Source organism: Pelmatolapia mariae, unplaced genomic scaffold (assembly GCF_036321145.2).
Source record: "Pelmatolapia mariae isolate MD_Pm_ZW unplaced genomic scaffold, Pm_UMD_F_2 NODE_ptg000832l+_length_30387_cov_1, whole genome shotgun sequence".
Taxonomy (NCBI): domain Eukaryota; kingdom Metazoa; phylum Chordata; class Actinopteri; order Cichliformes; family Cichlidae; genus Pelmatolapia; species Pelmatolapia mariae.
This window is the reverse complement of record NW_027052509.1, coordinates 5,848-26,973: the sequence shown is the minus strand read 5'-3', so window position 1 is coordinate 26,973 and position 21,126 is coordinate 5,848. Positions and strand designations below refer to the sequence as shown.

At 41.3% G+C, this 21,126-nt stretch overlaps 1 protein-coding gene and 1 long non-coding RNA gene across 4 annotated transcripts; one reads left to right on the top strand and one right to left on the bottom strand.

Moving 5' to 3' along the window:
* Positions 1-1,922: 1,922 nt before the first annotated feature.
* On the bottom strand, positions 1,923-15,309 carry LOC134623680 (uncharacterized). Of its 3 annotated transcripts, none has more exons than XM_063468713.1 (7): positions 15,250-15,309; positions 8,592-8,927; positions 5,123-5,443; positions 3,693-3,785; positions 3,344-3,439; positions 2,876-2,916; positions 1,923-2,572 (listed from the first exon to the last, which is right to left on the bottom strand). In XM_063468713.1, the coding sequence occupies exons 1-7, from the start codon at positions 15,287-15,289 to the stop codon at positions 2,453-2,455; spliced, it is 1,047 nt and encodes a 348-aa protein (XP_063324783.1). In that variant the 5' UTR covers positions 15,290-15,309; the 3' UTR covers positions 1,923-2,452. The 3 variants fall into 3 exon arrangements, with proteins under 3 accessions (XP_063324783.1, XP_063324782.1, XP_063324784.1); XM_063468712.1 differs by lacking the exon at positions 15,250-15,309 and adding an exon at positions 10,117-10,179; XM_063468714.1 differs by lacking the exon at positions 15,250-15,309 and adding an exon at positions 10,117-10,179 and having other exon boundaries at positions 3,693-3,782.
* Positions 15,310-18,763: 3,454 nt separating this feature from the next.
* On the top strand, positions 18,764-21,126 carry LOC134623679 (uncharacterized). Its single transcript, XR_010093423.1, has 3 exons — positions 18,764-19,018; positions 20,158-20,269; positions 21,022-21,126. It is a non-coding gene; the product is annotated as an uncharacterized LOC134623679 (long non-coding RNA).

The window sequence follows — 21,126 nt, the reverse complement described above, 5'->3', positions numbered from 1 at the left end:
TGTTTGTGTGCTCTGATTTTCTTTCCCTAAAACCAGACGGCTTGTGGTCTGAGTGATCAGACTGCTGGAATATTTAGCAGATCACCTCACTATAGAGCTCTTTCTCAGTTTGAGACAAATTTCCCAGACAGGTCTAGCCCACTGTTCTTACTCTTATTTCAGGACAACTATTATGGAATCAAAAACCTCAAAGTGCTGACTGACTGCTAAATACATCTGTAAAATCTGTCATAGGACCTCTAATTTCTTTTATTTGCATCGGTCATAGACCTTTTGTAAAGTCATAGACTTTACAAATATACATCTATCTGACAACAGGAGTTCTAAACTAAAACTCCTCCAGGTGACGGTGTCACAGCAGCTGCCCTGGAGTGAAAAACAAAACACAAGATTAGAGCCTGACATCAGGGCAGTGAGGTGATGTCAGGCTCTGTTGCCCAGATTCAATTCTCCAGGTTCAAGGGTCTTGGTCAGCTGGGGTCTTTCTGTGACATTCATATGCTCTCCCACGGTCCAATGAGACGGTTGTTAGGATGTGCCCAAAACATATAGGTGTGTGTATGAGAGAGTGTGGTTTCTGTCTGTCGATCCTGTGAAAGAGTGGTGACCTGAGCAGGTGGACCCGCCTCTCTCCCTGTGACAGCTGGGACAGACTCCACCCCTGTGACCCTCAGCTGAATAAGCAGTTAACAAAAATGATCCACAGATGATCAGAAATTCCTCTGTTTACAGTTCAGTGGGTAACGTGCTGATCACATCCACTGACTGTGTTGTTGTTGTAAGTTAGGGTAACTGGAACAGCTGTTCTTTCACAGACTGGACACCACATCAGCTCCCTACTCCATCCTGTAGTACAAACTGGTGTGACACTAAAGTCTGTTCCATACAAATAATCTGATTTAATACAAACACCAACATTGTGCTGACCTAAAGAACACAAAAGTCACAGGAACGCTGTGGAAATGTGGGATTTGCAGCAGGACTGATGTGGATCACACAGTGAAGGCAGACTTATTATGTTTCAACCACTGTAATAATGATACAATCTGACTTTTTAATGAGGGGATTAATGAAATGTTTTGATATATGGAGTAATGCCCAGATGTCTGTTTTGCATGTGCTGGTCTTTACTGGCCCTCAGTCTCCACTGATGGATGTTTCTGGACTCTGGTGCTGCAGACACGGGGAGAGCGATGAGAGCTGAAGGAAACAACCAGCTGACGCTTTGATGACGTCCCTCCTAAAGTTCACCAGGTGAGATACAAACACAAAAGCAGCAGAAGGCAACGCTCTGCTATCGTGCTGACGAGCAAGCTACATCAATCCTACTGAACCCCTCTCTGGATCTCACAGCACAGTTGGAGCAGCGCTAAGTGACGTAGGAGTGACCCGTGGCCAAAGAACAAAGACATGTCTGCACTACGTAGGGACTCACACTACTCACACAGCACAAATACATCGGCAACACATGTCTGAGCTGGATGGAACGAGATTTACTGACCACGTTTCTGTAATACTGACGTCTAAACTAGAGTCTGATAAAACAGTGAAGCTGCTGATTTCATTTTGTGTAAATCTAAATGTTCTTATAACTTTATCAAACACCATCTTTGTAGCTGCTGCGTGCTACGTATGCTAAGGTTTTATATGGTTTGCTGTTAGCTCTGTGTGGCTAACCAGCTGATTAACTTCAGTTATGTCTGATGTAGATCCATCAATTGATCCAAAATGAACATTTAATGCAATGGATTAACTTAAAACACTAAAATAAAATAGAAGAATCCAAAGCTACGATTGTCTCTGTTTAAGGTTGAATAAAATATGAAATCTATAACATTTAATTATTTTTCTTAGTGTACAAAAAACAGACTGATCAGGGAAGGTAATGTTTTTTGTTGTTTTTAATAACATGTACATAATATTTGCAGTTTCATGATACAGAGGGGAGTGACTGTTTCTGTCCAGGGTGGGAGGGGTCAGAGGACATTTTTCGTGTCAGTTTCAGGGTCCTGCAGGTGTCCAGGTGTTGGAGAGAAGGAAGACTGCAGACACCTTCTCAGCCAAATGGATGACACACTGCAGCAGAAAGACTTCACAGTCTCCACGGGGCACTCATGTAGGATGATGGAGGCTGGTGGGGCTGGTTCCTTCTGCAGTCTCCAACCATCTCTACTATTCTGACAGCACTGAGCTCCAGGTTGTTGTTTTTGCACCAGACTGACTATTTACCCTCTATAGACTCATCACTATTCATTAATAAGCTGATAAGCATGAAGAAAAAAAGAAAAACAAATGAGATAAATGTAAAAGTAACGTTCAGACAGCTGCAGTTCCTCTAACGGCCACTTGAAGCTGAATCCAAAAGTGAGTTAATATTTACAGTTTTCAGGGTCTGTGTTCAAACTTTAAACCTGAGGCACTGAAACAAACTCAGGTGTGAATCCAGAGAGTGTCATGTGTGACGTGTGAGTGTAAAGTAGGTCTGGTCCTGGTCTCTGCCGGCTGGATCGAGGCTCTGGTAGGTCGAGTCTTCACGTGTAGAACCTGGAGTACAGTTCTCATAGTGGACGTCCTAAAACAGAGACAAACTGTCTTCTTCACATAACAAGAACAGACTCTGACTTGGTTAAATCATTTGTGCTGGTAAATATTTCCATGTTGCCTCGTTGAACCTCTCAGACAACAGTGTCTCTGTTTGTTGGTGGAGTCTCCGTCTGGGCGGCCATTTTTGTCACCTACCTGTTTGAATTCACCTTCTTGGATTGTAATTTCTGGAACAGTCTACAAACTGAACCATCACACTGTGACTGCTTTATTTCTTTGTTACAGTAGCAGTCTGTCAACAGTGAGAGGAAACAAAGAGAAAGAAAGTCACCTCCATGTTTGTGCCCTCTGAGTTTCCTCTGGTCCTCAAACCTGTGGAACAAACAAAGGATGTTCCTCTGTTAGAGGGAACAATCATTCAAAGTGCACATGAGGCTGGAAGATCACTGCTGCCCCTCCTGTTCTTTCATTCTGCTTAGTATATTAGTAGTATATTTTTCCTGTTTTTTCCTTTGTAACGTATTACTTCACACGTGTGAAGCAGAGAACATCTGGATCTGATCCTGCTGACAGTGTCCAGAGTTCATGTGTGACACAGTTTAGTGTTCAGTTACTTCCAGTGTTCAACATCATCTCTACAAGTCACTCCACTCTCTTCTTAGAGCCCAAAGCGAAGCGTGCAGGATGAAATATTTTGATGTTTGACTGCAGCTGTTTGACAGACTTCAAGTGAAGTGAAAATAGAGATTTTGGTTAGAAATGAGACGTTCTGTGTGTTTCTGTGTCTCTGTTATCTTACCTCTGTTGCTCTTCCTCTTGATGCAGATTATTAGAACAGTCAGTGATGAGAGGATGATGATGATGAGCAGAGAGATGATCACATACAGCAGCAAACCTGTGACAGCAGAACAAGCTTGTTTTACTCAGATTTACTGATTGATGAGTTGCACATGTAGTGAAATAACAGACGTGAAATGAATAAATAAACAGATAAAAGTTCTACATGAACAAGAGGAGCTCACAGAGAATTTAGAAAAAGCAAACATGTTTCACACAACATCACATTTACATCATAATTCTGATTAGAAAAGCTGCCACACAGGACAGGCTGATTAAAAAATACTGTCTTCTCTCATAGATGGATGTACCTGTAGATGCTGCTCCTTCAGGCTGCTCAGTGCTTCCAGTCAAAGTTAATGAAGGTGTGGAGCTTCCTGTAGTTGTGGCTGATGGTCCAGCTGCTGAACAAGAGCAGAGACGAAAGTTTGGCTTATAAATGTTTGGAGCTGTGAACAAAGCATAGGCCTGAACCCCTCAGTGAGATTATTAACAAGACTGGCTAAGGATACTGACTACTGTAGGTTGTATGCCAAGAGTCAACGAGACATTGATTCAATGTCATTCGGACTGGAGAAATGTAGTCGGATGGTAACAAAGAGAGGGAAGGTAGTCAGAACTGAGGGGATCAAACTACCAGAAGGCAACACTGCAGACATAGAGGACAGTTACAAGTACCTGGGGATCCCGCAGGCGAATGGGAACCATGAAGAGGCCGCTAGGAAAGCTGCAACTACCAAGTACCTTCAGAGGTTCAGGCAAGATAAGATAAGACAAGATAAGATAAGATAACCTTTATTAGTCCCACATGTGGGAAATTTGTTTAGTCCTGAGGAGTCAGCTGAACAGTAAGAGCAAGATCCGGGCTATCAACACCTATGCACTGCCCGTGATCAGGTACCCTGCTAGGATAATAAGCTGGCCAAAGGAGGAGATAGAAGCCACTGACATCAAGACCAGGAAGCACCTGACCATGCATGGAGGGTTTCACCCCAAGTCCAGCACCCTGAGGCTGTACGCTAGGTGGAAGGAAGGAGGCGAGGGACTGGTGAGTGTCAGCACCACAGTCCAGGATGAGACAACCAATATCCATGAATACATGAGGAAGATGGCCCCAACCGACCGCGTGCTCAGTGAATACCTCAGGCAGCAGAAACCCCAGAAACAGGAGGAAGAGGAGGAACCATCATGGAAGAACAGGCCCACATGGTATGTACCACAGAGGAAGTGACTGACATCCAGAAATCCTACCAGTGGCTGGACAAAGCGGGCAATACTAGAGGATATATGACAGAAAATGAGGAAGCTGAGCAGCTCCACTCTGAGAACATTTTATTAATTTCAGTAAAAATTTTAAGGGGCTATGTGCCAGTTAAACCTTCATGCCCTCTCAAATCTTTGGTCATTTGAACTCAGTAAATCACATGATAGGATGGGGTAAGGCCTCACAATGGGTTCACACGAAATCTTGGCTGATAGTGACCCACACCAATTTTACACCTTGTCCCATGCGATTAAGCGGGGGATCAATGGTGGGTCAATGACCCTCGTAAGGGACACAGTGGAGCTTAAAAATCTGTGATTTCCACCAAATCCTCTTAGAACTGAAAAAGCTTCTTGAATGAGATGTGAAACATCTTCAAGAAAATTAAAGAAGTCCAGTCGCATTTCTTTCCAAGCTCGTTAGATTACCATGACCTGAATGACTGAGAACCTTCACAGAAATTCAGTTAAAACTCACCATCTGTTACAGTGACCTTAAAGTCTCTGAATGAACTGCTGAAAGTTCCCTCCAGGAAACATCTGTACCGTCCTGAGTCAGACTTGGTCAGCTGTGTGATGCTCACATACAGAACTCCTGACTCATATCCAATGTTGTATCTGCTTCTCAGAGCTCTGACATGATCAGTTTCAATCAGAACCTCATTTATTTGACATTCTCCCCTGCAGAACATCTTTCTGTATCCAGGGTGTTTAAAGGAGCATCCGACTGTGAGAGAGCTTCCAGTTTCTTTATAGAAGTTTTTCAGCTGAGCAGGATCATCGTTTCCATCCAGCAGTGCTGTTAAAGAGACAATCAGTAGTTACTATGTGTGCTAATGCAGTCTGAACACAATAACTCCAGTTTGATCCACACTGGGAGCTGCCCAGTTCAACCAGTATGACCGAGGATCTTGGTCTTACATTGCAGTCTTACACGCCTCTCTGCAGCTTCTCTCCTCCTGTTATCCCCCCAAAAACCCCATCCCCTTCAAGACTGTGTAAACTCCCAAACAGACAAAAAAAAACTAAAAAAACGTCTTAAACATAAAAAAAATCAAAAAGAAAGAACAATACAGTATCTTCAACATCACCAAAGAGTAAAACAGTGAAACATGGATTATTAAATATTAGGTCTCTCTCCTCCAAGTCTCTGTTAGTACATGACTTAATAATTGATCAACAAATCGATTGACTCTGCCTTACAGAAACCTGGTTGCAGCAGGATGATTATGTTAGTTTAAATGAATCAACACCCCCGAGTCATTCTAACTACCAGAAACCTCGAAGCACAGGCCGAGGGGGCGGTGTGGCAGCAATTTTTCACACCAGTCTATTAATTAACGAAAGACCAAGACAGACTTTTAATTCATTTGAAAGCCTGATGCTTAGCCTTGTCCAACCCAGCTGTAAAACTCAGAAACCAGTCTTACTTGTTATCATCTATCGTCCACCTGGGCCTTACACAGAGTTTCTCTCTGATTTCTCAGACTTTTTATCTGATTTAGTGCTCAGCTCAGATAAAATAATTATTGTGGGTGATTTTAACATCCATGTAGATGCTAAAAATGACAGCCTCAACATGGCATTTAATCTGTTATTAGACTCAATTGGCTTCTCTCAAAATGTAAAAGAGCCCACCCACCACTTTAATCACACTCTAGATCTTTTTTAACATATGGCATAGAAACTGAACATTTAACAGTGTTTCCTGAAAACCCTCTCCTGTCTGATCATTTCCTTGGCCTCCAGTAACACTGTGAGGAACCTTGAAGTCATTTTTGACCAGGACATGTCCTTCAATGCACATATTAAATAAATATGTAGGACTGCTTTTGTCATGGTCTGCAGAGTATGTGGAGTGAGTGAGGAGGGCCCAGGAGCAGACACAGGCGAGGAGATGGAACGGAACTTGGAACCAAAAGCGAGCCTTATTATGGCTGATACACATAAAACATAAACCAAGGTGAGAAACAAACTTGAGCAAAACTTAACTGAGGTGACTATGGTAAAACAGAGAAACTATGAATAAACTGTGACTAGACTATGACGACTATGGACACTATGAAGACTGTGACCAGACATGGGGAAGATAACACAGACAACCTGACACTGGCTGAACAAAAACACACAAACTAAATACACACAAGGGGTGATCATGGGAAGTGGCCACGCATGGGGAAAACATAATGAAACCACAAGGAAGGTGTAAACTAAACACGGTAAGCAAAGAACACAAGACTCTTTCAAAATAAAACAGGAGACATGGAGACATAGACATGACAACACAAGCTTAACAGACCTGAAACACATAACAGACTAGACAAGAAACCCAACACAGAAACCAAGGAGACAGATGATAAATATTGGCTAACCTTAACCTCAACTAAAACCTAAATAAGAATAACACACAAACTTATAATCACAACATAACGTGAAAACCTTAAAAATACAGAAAAAAAAACTCAAAACACTGGGTCAGAGACCAAGCCTGCAACTGCTTTCTTCCCTTTGCGCAACATCTCTAAAGTTAGAAATATCCTGTCTCAGAGTGACGCTGAAAAACTAGTTCATGCATTTATTACTTCCAGGCTGGACTACTGTAATTCATTATTATCAGGAAGTCCTAAAAACTCCCTGAAAAGCCTTCAGTTAATCCAAAATGCTGCAACAAGAGTCCTGACAGGGACTAGAAAGAGAGAGCAGATTTCTCCTGTATTGGCTTCCCTTCATTGGCTTCCTGTTAAATCCAGAATTCAAAATCCTGCTCCTCACATACAAGGTCTTAAATAATCAGGCCCCATCTTATCTTAATGACCTCGTAGTACCATATCACCCTATTAGAGCACTTCGCTCTCACACTGCAGGCTTACTTGTTGTTCCTAGAGTATTTAAAAGTAGAATGGGAGGCAGAGCCTTCAGTTTTCAGGCCCCTCTTCTGTGGAACCAGCTTCCAGTTTGGATTCAGGAGACAGACACTATCTCTACTTTTAAGATTAGGCTTCAAACTTTCCTTTTTGCTAAAGCATATAGTTAGGGCTGGACCAGGTGACCCTGAATCCTCCCTTAGTTATGCTGCAATAGGTGTAGGCTGCCGGGGATTCCCATGATGCACTGGGTGTTTCTTCTTCACTCACTATGTGTTAATAGACCTCTCTGCATTGAATCATATCTGTTATTAATCTCTGTCTCTCTTCCACAGCATGTCTTTATCCTGTCTTCCTTCTCTCACCCCAACCAATCACAGCAGATGGCCCCGCCCCCCCCTGAGCCTGGTTCTGCTGGAGGTTTCTTCCTGTTAAAAGGGAGTTTTTCCTTCCCACTGTCGCCAAAGTGCTTGCTCATAGGGGGTCATATGATTGTTGGGTTTTTCTCTGTATCTACTGTACAATATAAAGGACTTGAGGTGACTGTTGTTGTGATTTCGTGCTGTATAAATAAAATTGAAACTGAAATGAAATGAATTGAAACTTCAGCTTCTTTAAACCAACTGTTGAATTAACTGAGAATTAAACAGCTTCAAGTAAATTAGCTTTAAGTACATTTAAACTCTGGATGGACTTTTGTGTTGTGAATGTTATTTTCACATATTCATTGAGGAATAAAACATTTAGTTGTGAGGGGAACTCTTGGAAAGATCAAACTGATGACACAGAAGCAAAAACTCATCAATCAAAGTTACATCAGAAAATCTTCTTTCATTCATCAGCGTCTGTTTCTGATGTCAACATTTCATTCACATCATTATCAGCTGACACACTCACTAATATTCACACACACTTGTGTCCCAGCTGCAGTTCATCGCTTACTTAGAGGAGTCCAAATGTAACGAAGAGTTTACAGAAGAACAAACTTCAGCTTCTTTAAACCGTCAGCAGCTGTCAGTGAAAACTCAAACTCTGCTTCAGAAACAGAAACTAAACATTTCCACAGCTGAAACAGAAACTCACCTTCAGCAACAAAGATTCCAAACGGTGTGAATGAAGCTGATGATGAAGATCCACCCAAACCACAGCTGTACTGTCCAGAGTCAGACTCAGTCAGCTTTGAGATGCTCACATATAAACCATGAGAACCAGTCCATTTATATTCAATGCTGTATCTGCCTGTTTGAGCTCTGACATTAGTTGTATTAATAAGAATGTTTTCTCCTTCACATTCTTCTCTGCAGAACATCTTCCATGTTCCTGGAGACTTAAAGGAGAATCCAGCTTTAAAATCTCCTCCAATGACTCCATAGTGAAGAATCTGAGCATTGGTGCCTTCAGGGTTTCCATCCTGCAGAGCTGTTGGAAACATGAACCATCAATAGTTACTGTTTGTACTTCCTGTAAGAAGCTGCAGTCTGATCACAGCATCCACACACAGACACACTGAGACTAAAGTCTGAATGTGAAACACTGAGAGCTCAGAGTTTAAACATCATCTTCTGTTTCACGTTTCTCTCCTCAATGATCAGAACAAAGATCCACATTCAGTCCTGTTAGAGCTCTGTCACTAAACTGTTTGTGATCAAGAGGAAACTAAAAGTTTAACATTACTGAGTTATTCACACTTTGGTTTTAGGCGATGACTCACAGTTTTATATTTGGCTGCAGGATGTGAGGCAGTTTATTCTGTTTCATCTGAGTTATCAGGAACAAAATGTTTGCAGGCAAACTCAAAAAAAAGGAAATTGGGTGGTTGTTACATTTACAAAAGTCTAACTTGTAATTTGAACAAAATAATTTCCTGTTTCTATGGTGAACATAATTAAATCATGTAGGACTGTTGCCTCAAAAAAGAAGGTCCTGGGTACAAATCCACAATCGGGCGAGTTTGCTGTGGGTACTCTCTGGTCTCTATGTTTTAGCCCTACAATACAGTGGCAACCTGTCCAGCATGTACCGTGCATTTTGCCCCCTTCACATCTGGGCCCTGCAACCCTGATAAAAATAATAGGATGGATGGAGTGGAGGTTGTTGTAAATCAATTAAAATTTTATGTTAACATTACATAAAAAGAAGATAATGTGTAGTATTTAAGTGACCAAGTAGTGTTGGAGTAAAAGTTATTGAACAGTGTTGGAATGAAGTGAGAAATTTTCTTAGTTTAGTCAAATTAAAGTTCAGCTAAGCTGATAAACTCTGAAGGCAGCAGGCTGAGTTTGTTCCCTAAATTTTACTGACTGTCCAGTTTATTCTGAGGAAGTAACAAACACTTGTAATGAGCTGTGTTTGAAATGATGGTTTCACATGTGATCAAGTCCTAAAGCCAAAGTGAGCAGCTGACATGTCCATGAATGTGCTCACTGTGATGGTTTCTTCTGTCCATACTGGCCACAAACAGATCCATGAAATCATGAATAAAAGCAGTTTGAATGGAAGAAGCGTCCATGAAAGTGACTCATAGCTGACTCTGATCATCATGTTTAACAATAGAAAGAAACATGTTGGAAGAATGAGAGTCACAGAAAGAAAAAGTGAATGTACTCACAGAGGAAGAAGAAGCAGATCAGAGTGTGATGGACTTTCATGATGAGGCTCTGATGGTTTACTGCTGCCTCTCTTCTTCTTCACTGGAAACCAGGAACTTGTGACGCCTCACTTCTCTAACTGAAGGAGTCCCTCCTCCAAACAGCACAGCACCTCTACACTCCTCCCTCTGCATCCGTCTGTGAGTCTGCTGCAGGGCCTCAGGCTTCCTCCTTATATTTATAGTATTATGTGCAAAGTGCTGAAGGAAACACAATGATGACACTTGACTCTGTTAAATTCAGCACAGTGACCAAAACCTCCAACAATGATCATCATTCATCATGAAATCATTTCTCTTACTGTGTCTGAAGATAATGAGCTGTAGTTTGGGATCATTTAGAGAAACAGTTTGGGTCAAATGTTAGAAAAGAGTCAGACTTTCTTTCTTCTCACAGTTTGTTTAACATGAGTTTCAAATCTTTGAACATTTAATAAATCTATTAACAGAATATCAAAGAACAACAGTTCTGATATTATGTCAAACATTTCAATCACCTTGTGGTTCAAAGTGGTATTACATGAGAGCAGCCTCGTGTAATACCACTTTGAACCACAAGGTGACGCATGAGTCAGTAGCTGTGTCTCAGTTCAGAGGCTGCATCCTTCGGAGAACGAGGCCTTCTCGGTTTACGTGGGCCGGGTCCTTCGAAGGCTGGAAGTGCGAGGCTCTGAAATTTGACGGTCTAGCTTCCAGATCTGCGTCACCGCTGTCTCGGTGGAGCTTAATAAACTCAGCTGTCTGCTCCTTGCTATCTAAAATATAACAGGACACTGGAGTAAACTCTCGACCGTCTCACACTTCTGTTTAATCAGTTTTCTGTTTGACGTTTATCCAGCTGTGTGAAAACTAGAACTTTAATCTCAGCCACGAACAAATGAAACACTGAAAAAAGCCAAACAATAACATTTTTAAGTTATCTAATTGATTTCAATATCATGGTTAACCTGAGTAGTGAAAGATGCGAAGGGCCTGAAAACGATGTGCCGGGAGTTTACCGTTCTCGCCGGCTCTAGTGACCCTTGACCTCCCGGTCAGCTATCGAGCTGGTGGGTAACAGACGTCTCCAAAAACATTGGAGCATTTAAAAGAGTAATATGAGTAATATTACAACTAAGTAGCTGCCACCATTGCTGGAAACTGGAATTGGCATGGCTGCGCTATGAATTCTGGGATAGGTTGAGCCAGAGAAGGATACATCCAACCCATCCTTCAAATTCAGGGAAATGAACGATGCATATATTGGCCGCATTTGGAGCAGCTTTCGAATTGGGACAGCCTTTGTCGCATTGCTTTGGCGTAATCGGCCTTAAAATGCAACCTCCGAAGAATTCGGCCCCTGAATTGAGACACAGCCAGTGTAGCATCCAGTGTGTCCTCAGTCCAACATGAGACATCCCAACATTATCCCAGTTAGCTCAAGATTCCACGTTCCAGGAATGTTACTGTGACACTCAACTGATCCTCCTGAGACCCAGAAAAGAAAAAAATGTTTTGACCGAATAAAGTTTAATATTAAATACAGAATTTTATTTTATCATAACGTCCATGCTCATCTTTTTGTCAGGTAGAACTTTGATTAGATGAAGCTGAATCTCAATTTTACATTTTAAATCAGCTGTAATCTGATATTTGTGACCTATCAGAGACTGAGAGAGAGCAACTTGTGTTTTTGGAAACATTTGCCGTATTTTGAAGTGTTGCTGAATTCCAGTGTAAGGCTGAGGGTTTATCTCTTCTGTTTATCTGTTTATCCTCGTCTGTGTTCACATTATGTTCAAGCTTGATGTACCTGATGTTTGTTCCAGAACCACACCCACTGTTATACAGTCTGAATGAGACAATAAAGGGAATCATCTTCCTATGAAATGAACTGCTGTGTGCTTTGATTTTTCCCCTAAATCTGGCTGTATGTGTGTGGCTGCCTGTTTTCTGTTCATGTACAGAAAACATCCACAGTGATCAGAGGACCACCTGCTTTGTGTTTGTGGGCAACTGTCCCAGTTTCACGTTTCATGTTAAACTGTATTTCAGTATGATTGAAACTGAACTGATAATGACAGGAGACCTACAGTTTAATGTTGTTTAAGTATATTATGAATATATTATTATATATTATTAATTTTTAAATCAACAGGATGAAGGAACAAATCAAGCTCATTCTAAATATTCTACAAGCTCTTGCACTAGACTATGTCACCAGGTCTCTCAATTCCCGTTGTTCTTCTCATGATGTTATCAGAATCAGAATCAGAATCAGAAAGGGTTTTATTGCCAAATGTTGAGCAGGTTTACAACATTAGGAAATTGCTGTGGTGCTTAGTGCATACATACTGTCATAAATGCTTAAATAGACATAAAAATAAGAATTTAAAGTGCTAAGAGGATAGATATATACATGAGTGCAGGTGGTGATCAGTGCCAAATGTGGGATGATGCAGTGAACACAGTGTAGGGTCATGTGTTAGTGGTGGGAACAGTCATATGGTTATTGTTCATGAGTCCAACAGCAGAGGGGAAGAAACTGTTCTTATGGCGAGAGGTTCTGGTGCGAATGGACCGGAGCATCCTGCCTGAGGGGAGCAGGTCAAACAGACTGTGTCCAGGGTGAGAAGGGTCAGCTGTGATCCGAGCTGCACGCCCCAGTGTCCTGGAGGTGTACAGGTCCTGCAGAGATGGGAGTCTGCAGCCAATCACCTTCTCAGCAGAGCGCACAACACGCTGCAGTCTCTGTTTGTCCCTGATAGTGGCTCCAGCGTACCACACGGTGATGGAGGAGGTGAGGATGGACTCGATGATTGCAGTGTAGAATTGCATCATCGTCCGTGTTGGCAGGTTGAATTTCTTCAGCTGCCTCAGGAAGTACATCCTCTGCTGGGCTTTCTTAATGACGGAGGTGATGGTGGGCTCCCACTTCAGGTCCTGGGTGATGGTGGTACCCAGGAAGCAGAATGAGTCCACAGAGGTGATGAGGGTGTCAGTCAGGATGATGGGGGGGAGTGGGGCTGTGTGCTTCCTGAAGTCCACAATAATCTCCACTGTCTTCTGGGCATTCAGCACCAGGTTGTTGTGGCTGCACCAGGACACCAGACGTTCAACCTCCCTCCTGTAGGTAGACTCATCCCCGTCCGAGATGAGTCCAATAACGGTGGTGTCATCTGCAAACTTGATTAGCTTGACAGACTGGTGGGTGGAGGTGCAGCAGTTAGTGTACAGGGAGAAGAGCAGAGGAGAAAGAACACAGCCCTGAGGGGAGCCGGTGCTGATGGTCCGGGGAGTCCGAGACATTCTTTCCCAGCCTCACATGCTGCTTCCTGTCCGTCAGGATCCATATCCATATAGCAGAGCCATGAGCTTCTCCAAGATCTTATCCATATTGCGTTCAATAACACAGTCTGAGTACTCACAGCCCTGCCCATCGTCTATCATGTCGGCCAGCCTTGTGGGATTTTGAACAGCTGTAGCCGCTTCTTGTTCTTCAATAAGCCGAGCCAGCTCCAATCAGCCAGAACTCTGTTACCGTAGTTCCGAATTGGTAGATGTCGTTCAATGTCCTCCATCGAGAGTGTCGCAAGACACACGACACAACCGACCATCGAGTATCCGGCAGCAAACGTCTCTGCAGGACAATCAGGCTCTCCCAAGCCCAGGAGTTGTCAGTTTCGTTAAGGGACCAGTTGATCAAATCCATAATTCTTCTTTAGGTTTTTAGAGAACAAGTCTGGGAGACTCTCTTAGGGTTAGAGAATAAGCAAGAATATACAAAGGACATGAGAAGCCAAGCAGGAAAGATAAGGGAGAGGGAGAAGGAGAAAGTGTGATCGCCTCCATCAAGAGCCAAGGTTGGCCTGTTCGTTGTTTATATCACGGTTCGCTTGAGGACTCGCAGATTCCGAGGCTTAGAAGCACACAATGGATTTTTATTACACTTTCACCAGGTGTATATACAAGTAGTGCAGGGGGAAGTGCTATATACAGAACGGTGACAGGAAAAAGGCTCTGGGGAATCCTGGGGGGGGGGGAGAGAGAGAGACACTCGCTCCTCTTCAGAGACTCTCCGCTCGTCCAGCATCAGACATGATCAGCTGTGTGATGCTCACAGACAAAGCAGGAGCAAAATTTTCTATTATAGATTCAGTGCTGTATCTGTGACTTTGATGCTTCTCATCTGTTGTATTAATAAGAACGTTTCCTCCTTTACATTCTCCTCTGCAGAACATTTTCCATGTTACAGCAGGAAAGGAAAATTCAGCTGTAAGATTTCCTCCAACGACTCCAAAGGAAATGTTTTTGTTGATGTTGACTTCAGGGTTTCCATCCTGCAGAGCTGTTGGAAACATGAACCATCAATAGTTACTGTTTGTACTTCCTGTAAGAAGCTGCAGTCTGATCACAGCATCCACACACAGACACACTGAGACTAAAGTCTGAATGTGAAACACTGAGAGCTCAGAGTTTAAACATCATCTTCTGTTTCACTTTTCTCTCCTCATTGATCAGAACAAAGATCCACATTCAGTCCTGTTAGAGCTCTGTCACTAAACTGTTTGTGATCAAGAGGAAACTAAAAGTTTAACATTCCTGAGTTATTCACACTTTGGTTTTAGACGATGACTCACAGTTTTATATTTGGCTGCAGGATGTGAGGCAGTTTATTCTGTTTCATCTGAGTTATCAGGAACAAAATGTTTGCAGGCAGATTTTCTTAGTTTAGTCAAATTAAAGTTCAGCTAAGCTGATAAACTCTGAAGGCAGCAGGCTGAGTTTGTTCCCTTTATTTTACTGACTGTCCAGTTTATTCTGAGGAAGTAACAAACACTTGTAATGAGCTGTGTTTGAAATGATGGTTTCACATGTGATCAAGTCCTAAAGCCAAAGTGAGCAGCTGACATGTCCATGAATGTGCTCACTGTGATGGTTTCTTCTGTCCATACTGGCCACAAACAGATCCATGAAATCATGAATAAAAGCAGTTTGAATGGAAGAAGCGTCCATGAAAGTGACTCATAGCTGACTCTGATCATCATGTTTAACAATAGAAAGAAACATGTTGGAAGAATGAGAGTGACAGAAAGAAAAAGTGAATGTACTCACAAAGGAAGAAGAAGCAGATCAGAGTGTGATGGACTTTCATGATGAGGCTCTGATGGTTTACTGCTGCCTCTCTTCTTCTTCACTGGAAACCAGGAACTTGTGACGCCTCACTTCTCTAACTGAAGGAGTCCCTCCTCCAAACAGCACAGCACCTCTACACTCCTCCCTCTGCATCCGTCTGTGAGTCTGCTGCAGGGCTTCCTGCTCATTCATGCACCTCTTTACATTTACATTTATCCCTGAAACCAGAATTCACATCACTCATTTAAAATGAGATGATGTGTCCAGCTGATTCTTCCACCTCAGCTAAAATTCATTTAGTCTTCTTCTAATATTAAAACTCTTAAATGATAATAAGTGCCATTGTTATATGTACATATTGTTCTTGAGACTTCACAGTATTTCAGTATCTGCTGACTGTGAGGTTGTAAATCTGTCCGACCTTCATTAAAGATCTGAGCTTTTCTGTAAGATCTTTTGAATCTTGTGTTCATATTTTTATTAGATAATTCCTTATTTAATTAACTTAGTTTCATTTTGAATGGACATAACAATGAAACTTAAATATTACATCACAACTAACATGACATCCAGCACAAAGACCCAGGATAGAGGATCATTCTTGCCCATTTTAAAAGTTGCATTAAGGCTGTTTTTGTCTATAACAGCTGCAACAGCTCGACTTCCTGTTAATGCTATCTCACTGAGTCTGAGGTCAGCTCGTGGCAGGAAAGGAAGTTGAACGTCAACACTGACCAAGTTTGACAAACTTATTGCTCAACAGCACTGAGGGAACAGTTAATATCTTTCCTTTTACTGCGCTGTTTTTAGATGGAGAATCATTTTATTCTCACAAAGAACAAAGAGGAAACATCTCCACTGACCATGAACTGCTGAGACTTTGAAGACATTAAATTTTAGACTTTCAGGTTTCTTTGGTAAATTTGAAGTTTAGTGTCTTGGGGTTGCTGTGGTTGCTCTCATTAATGCAGCTTTACTGTCCACTAATGTGCACCACATGAAAAGAATTTGATTTCTTTTAAGAAAATTTTGTTCTGTTAAATATTAGTTTTAAACAGTGAAGTGACTCGTTTCACAATAAAATTAAGGAAACTTAACTTCGTAAACTGAGTTCTGCTAATTCACCCCATGCAAAGCTGCGAAGTCTGTGATGACTATGCACACTGAAAAGTTCCCCATTTCCTGTGCCTGTGCCACAAACTCTGAAGTTTAGGTAAGGTTTTTGGTAGTGTTTGCGTATGTGCATGTCATTCTGTCTGTGAGCACGAGAGCTCACAAAGTTTTCAATGAATTCAGATAAAAGTTTGTAAGTGTGTGCAGTGGGGTCATGTTGAAAATCCATTGAAACTTCCACCGAGGTCTTCAAAGGCAACTTAATGATTTATCGGTTGAAAATTGACAAAACTTCTTATAAATGAGAAACCATGATGCTTCAAAGTGTGGTACGTAATGTCAGCATATATAATATTCTATATGAAAGTCGCAGGTTTAGCTGAGCAGGTGACCACATGCCGCACGGCTGAGAGCGGGGTTGGTTCAAATCCGACGCGCAGCCCATTGCTGCATGTCTCCTCTCTCTCCTGTGCGTTACTGTCACTTTTCACTGTAGCTTTTAAAATAAAGCTGTAAAGGGGCAAAAAAAAAAGCTATATGAAGATTTAAAATATCATGTCACGTCTGACCTCTGAGCTCTCCTTCAAGGTTAGGATTGGTATATTAATCTGAACGTCTGAATGATAGGAATGCTGTTTAAAAATGAGGTTCCTTAATGTCATTGGTTGTATTAACATACAGTCACATAGTGAATGATATTAGGGGATTCCCAATATCACATTAGTTTTGACCTTTGACCTCTTCTTCAAGGTCAGACAAGTTTAAACTTTCAGTAGATCAAAGTTTTATGAAACATCTTTTATGTTTAAATTGTTATTTGAGATTTTCTGCTTTTTGTTTGTGTAAGCGAGTGGTATATTGATAATAATATTTTCCACTTTAGTGCACTTGAAGATGTTCATTTTATTGGTTTGTGTAGTTGCACAATTTGGTCAGCAGGGGGCAGTGTTTAACAGTTAACTGCAGTTTTCCCCAAAAATGCATTTTGGGTCTTCCTGGTTTTTTTATGCGTCGATGTGGAACCAGACTGTCACGAAGAGGTGATGTTGTTGGTAAGCAGTGTTGGTCAAGTTACTTGAAAAAAGTAATTAGTAATTAATTACTGATTACGTCTCCAAAAAAGTAATCCCATTACTTACTGATTACTTATTTTCAAAAGTAATTAGTTACTTAGTTACTTTTTAAAAACATGATACACAACCTGAATAGGTAATAAAGCAATAGACCTTTAGCCCAATTCTATTTTTTTATACATAATCCATCATATAAAATGTAATCAAATGAAAAAGTCTCTTTTAAAAATTGTTTTATGAGTTTTAATTGTTTAATTTCATGCACAATGCATTAATCAAAAATAAATTATATACAACAGTCTTTGACTTGAAGAACATTTAAACCTATTTTCTGCACATTCCAGCATATAAAATGAAATTGTTGTTTGTGTTTACACTCACTCTTTCAAATGGATGTAAGTAAAACACAGCAGAAAATGAATAAAATCAAAGACTCAGCGGCTCCTGTCGCTCTTAAATCTATTGTCACCTGTTTAGCAGGAGTGGGGCGGGTGGAGGTTTGTCCTGGTGCAGGTGTGACGCAGCGGTCATGTCAGTGTCCGGGACTCCGGGGTTTCTCTGTGAGTTTCACATTCCCGTGGCAGCGCACTCGGTGCTTGCTCGGGGGTTTAGGGGTTTTTTCACTCTAAAAAGAAGTTTTCTTCCCACGCAGTGAGCAGCAGACGCTAATGTTTTTGTCACTTTTTATGGAATCAAACTCAAAGTGAGGTCAGTACTTCCACGCTTTAAACGCTGCATGCTCATGTGCTCTCCTGCACTTGATATATTATCCATTGTTGATCTGCACACAGTTGTTGCCACGAACGTCGCGCTCGCTTATGTGATTGTCATGAGACACTCTCGCAAACAAAATCACAGTTTAGTAACGGAGTAACGCAGCGTGCTTATGGGAAAGTAACAGTAATCGAATTACCTTTTTTGCAATAGTAATCCCTTAATTTACTTGAAAAAAGTAATCTGATTACACTGTTGGTACAACACGTTCTCACTCCCAACTCGTCAAATGTGTGACGCATGGTCAGGCTCCCTCTGCTTCACTTATCGACGCGAAGGGTACCCCCCTGGCGTCGAGAATTGACGTGCAGGGTCCTCCTATTGAATACTATACTGATCCCTAATCGTTGCTTATTGACGACAAGAGATTTCCGCGGAAGAGCCTGTTGTTCGTATATTTATACATTTCCAAAATCACATCGTAGTGACGTGTACCGAACACAATATATTATATAATGTAAACAACTACCTGAGAAACAGTAGATACAGCAGATAAATTAATTATAGGCCATTACTTTTGCATCGTTTATTGCATTTATGGAGGGAGAGGTGTATGCTGGGTAATGGCACAGCTAGCGACCGGGTGACTTTATTCACCCGCTTCGGCTGTTATCAGTCCATACAATGGGCGTTATTAGCAGAAATCAGTCCCAGAGATGTGGGCCATCCACCTGCTAGATTGTTCAGAAGGTTGTTATCATCCATCCAGATGGAGGATCACTGACAGGAGCGTGGAAGACTCCAGAATCCACTCTGGCTGGAATCCGGTGGATACAGCAGTGTTACAGGTAAGACCATTTAACCGGACAGCATTTATAGAATGACTATTAAAATTCAGCGAGTGTCAATAATGTTAATGTGCTTATGTTAGTAATACACCGAGTGCTAATATAACAGCTTTAAGATGCATTTGTAGATATTATTACGTGTTTTACCGTCTTTATGGTGCTAGCTTAAAGTTACGGTGTAAACGTTAGCTTATATTGTAGTAAAGCTTTTACTGTTTAAACGATGTTGGGACAGAAATATTAGCTTCTGTCATGACTGATGAAGTTACTAGTTAATAAAGTTTCCAGTAAAACGATTAATCGCAGCCACAGATTGACAGTAAATATCCAGATTAGCTTCAATGCATCTGTAATAAATATGTGCAAGTTTCAGTGCTTCGTTTAAACTGTATGATACTTATACTGACCCAGGGTCAGTGTAAAATACAACCCTAGCTGTGTGAACAAAGCCTGGCTCCTTTAATCCTGCATGACAAACCTCAGGATGCAGGTTCTTATGACTCTTTCCTGCTGGCACACCTGTCACACCTGAGAGTCAGCTAGAAACTTACAGTGACGTGGACATCATGCAAAGACTGACAGACTCTGTAATACTGTAAATGATCAGTGACTCAGGTTAACACTAAACTTTAAACAGTACCTCTGTGTCTCTGTGTGTGCTGAACATCTAGGATTGAGTCTGGCTGCATTGACTGTGGGACTTTTCTGTGTTAAAAGCAGGTTGAAGGCGGCTCAGAAACATTTGAAGATTAAAATTTAGCATTATGGCTGCTGGTGGTTTGTAAAGCCTCTACTCATCTGTATTTTTGTTACTAATTTATCTTAGTTGTTGTTTAACAAAGATTTCAGAAGAGCAAAGATGAGGACTCCTACTTCATCCTTAATAGTTTAACCTGATTGGAAATCAAAAAAATCCAGATTCTTCTTCCACAGAAGTTTCATTTGTCAGTGTGGGACTGCTGAGTCACCTGAAGAACTCATTTCATTCTCCACGATGTTGATATACAGAAATGTTTCACAGGAACTGATTCCTCCCAAAGGGTGAACTAGTGTGTTTCCATAATGATATGAATGATATGATCTCGTTATGAATGTACTTCTTAAATGAAGGCAAGTGTTTGTCCTTTTTTGTTCCTCAGGTACAGTACGTGATATTAAGGGCAGGCGGTCATCACCGGGGGAAGACAAGAAGCAGACGTACTTCCAAGAGGGAGCTGCAGTGAGGACACAGCCTGGTCACTGAGGTCAGAGGTCAGAATCTGAAACAGCTCAGGTTTATATTCTAGGGGTTATAAAAAAATTGAAATGTATTTATAAAGAAACCTTTAAATAATATTTCAAATAATAGTCATAATTATGATTATTATTAGAAATATCAAACATTTAAGTGGATTTTCTGTTACACCTATTGTGTTAGCCCTGCAATAACTGGCAGCCTGTCTTTGTCCTGTATCAGCTGGGATAGGCTTCATCCTCCCGCGACCTTGAATTGGATACATGAATTATATTGAATTGTATTCCAATTATGTAATCTGATCATTTACAAACTCAAGGTATCCAATCAAAATGTAAGTAATAATGATAAAAATGGGAAAGCAGAAATAAGTGTGACATGAATGTAAATGTGTTAGCTGACATAGAGGACAGCTACATGTAGTCTGAAAAACCTTTGTTGTCAAGTTTGCAGGTCCATCAGCACGAGACATTCTTACATAGAAGAGTCTGTTAAAGTCTCTAACTCAGTGAAGCATTATTGGTCCCGTCTGTTTGGATAAATATAGTAAGCTGATGTTTGTCCATTTATTGACACATTTTCTCAAGTGCTTATCCAGTTCAGGATCACAGTGGAGCTGCAGCTGGATATGTTCAGTAAAGAAATCTTACAAAAGTTAACATAAACCTGCTTCCCTGTACGTTGTTGTCCACAGGATGAGAAAATCAAACTGGAAGACTGTGGAACATGTTAATAAATGTTTGTGTGTTTATGCCTGTGTCTTTCACAGGAGGCGCTGAAAGGTTTCCCTAATAGTTCCTGGTGAATCAAAGCAGAACCATAAAGGTTGCTGGACTGCATGATGGCCTTACCCCTGAGCAGTCATCCTGTTAAA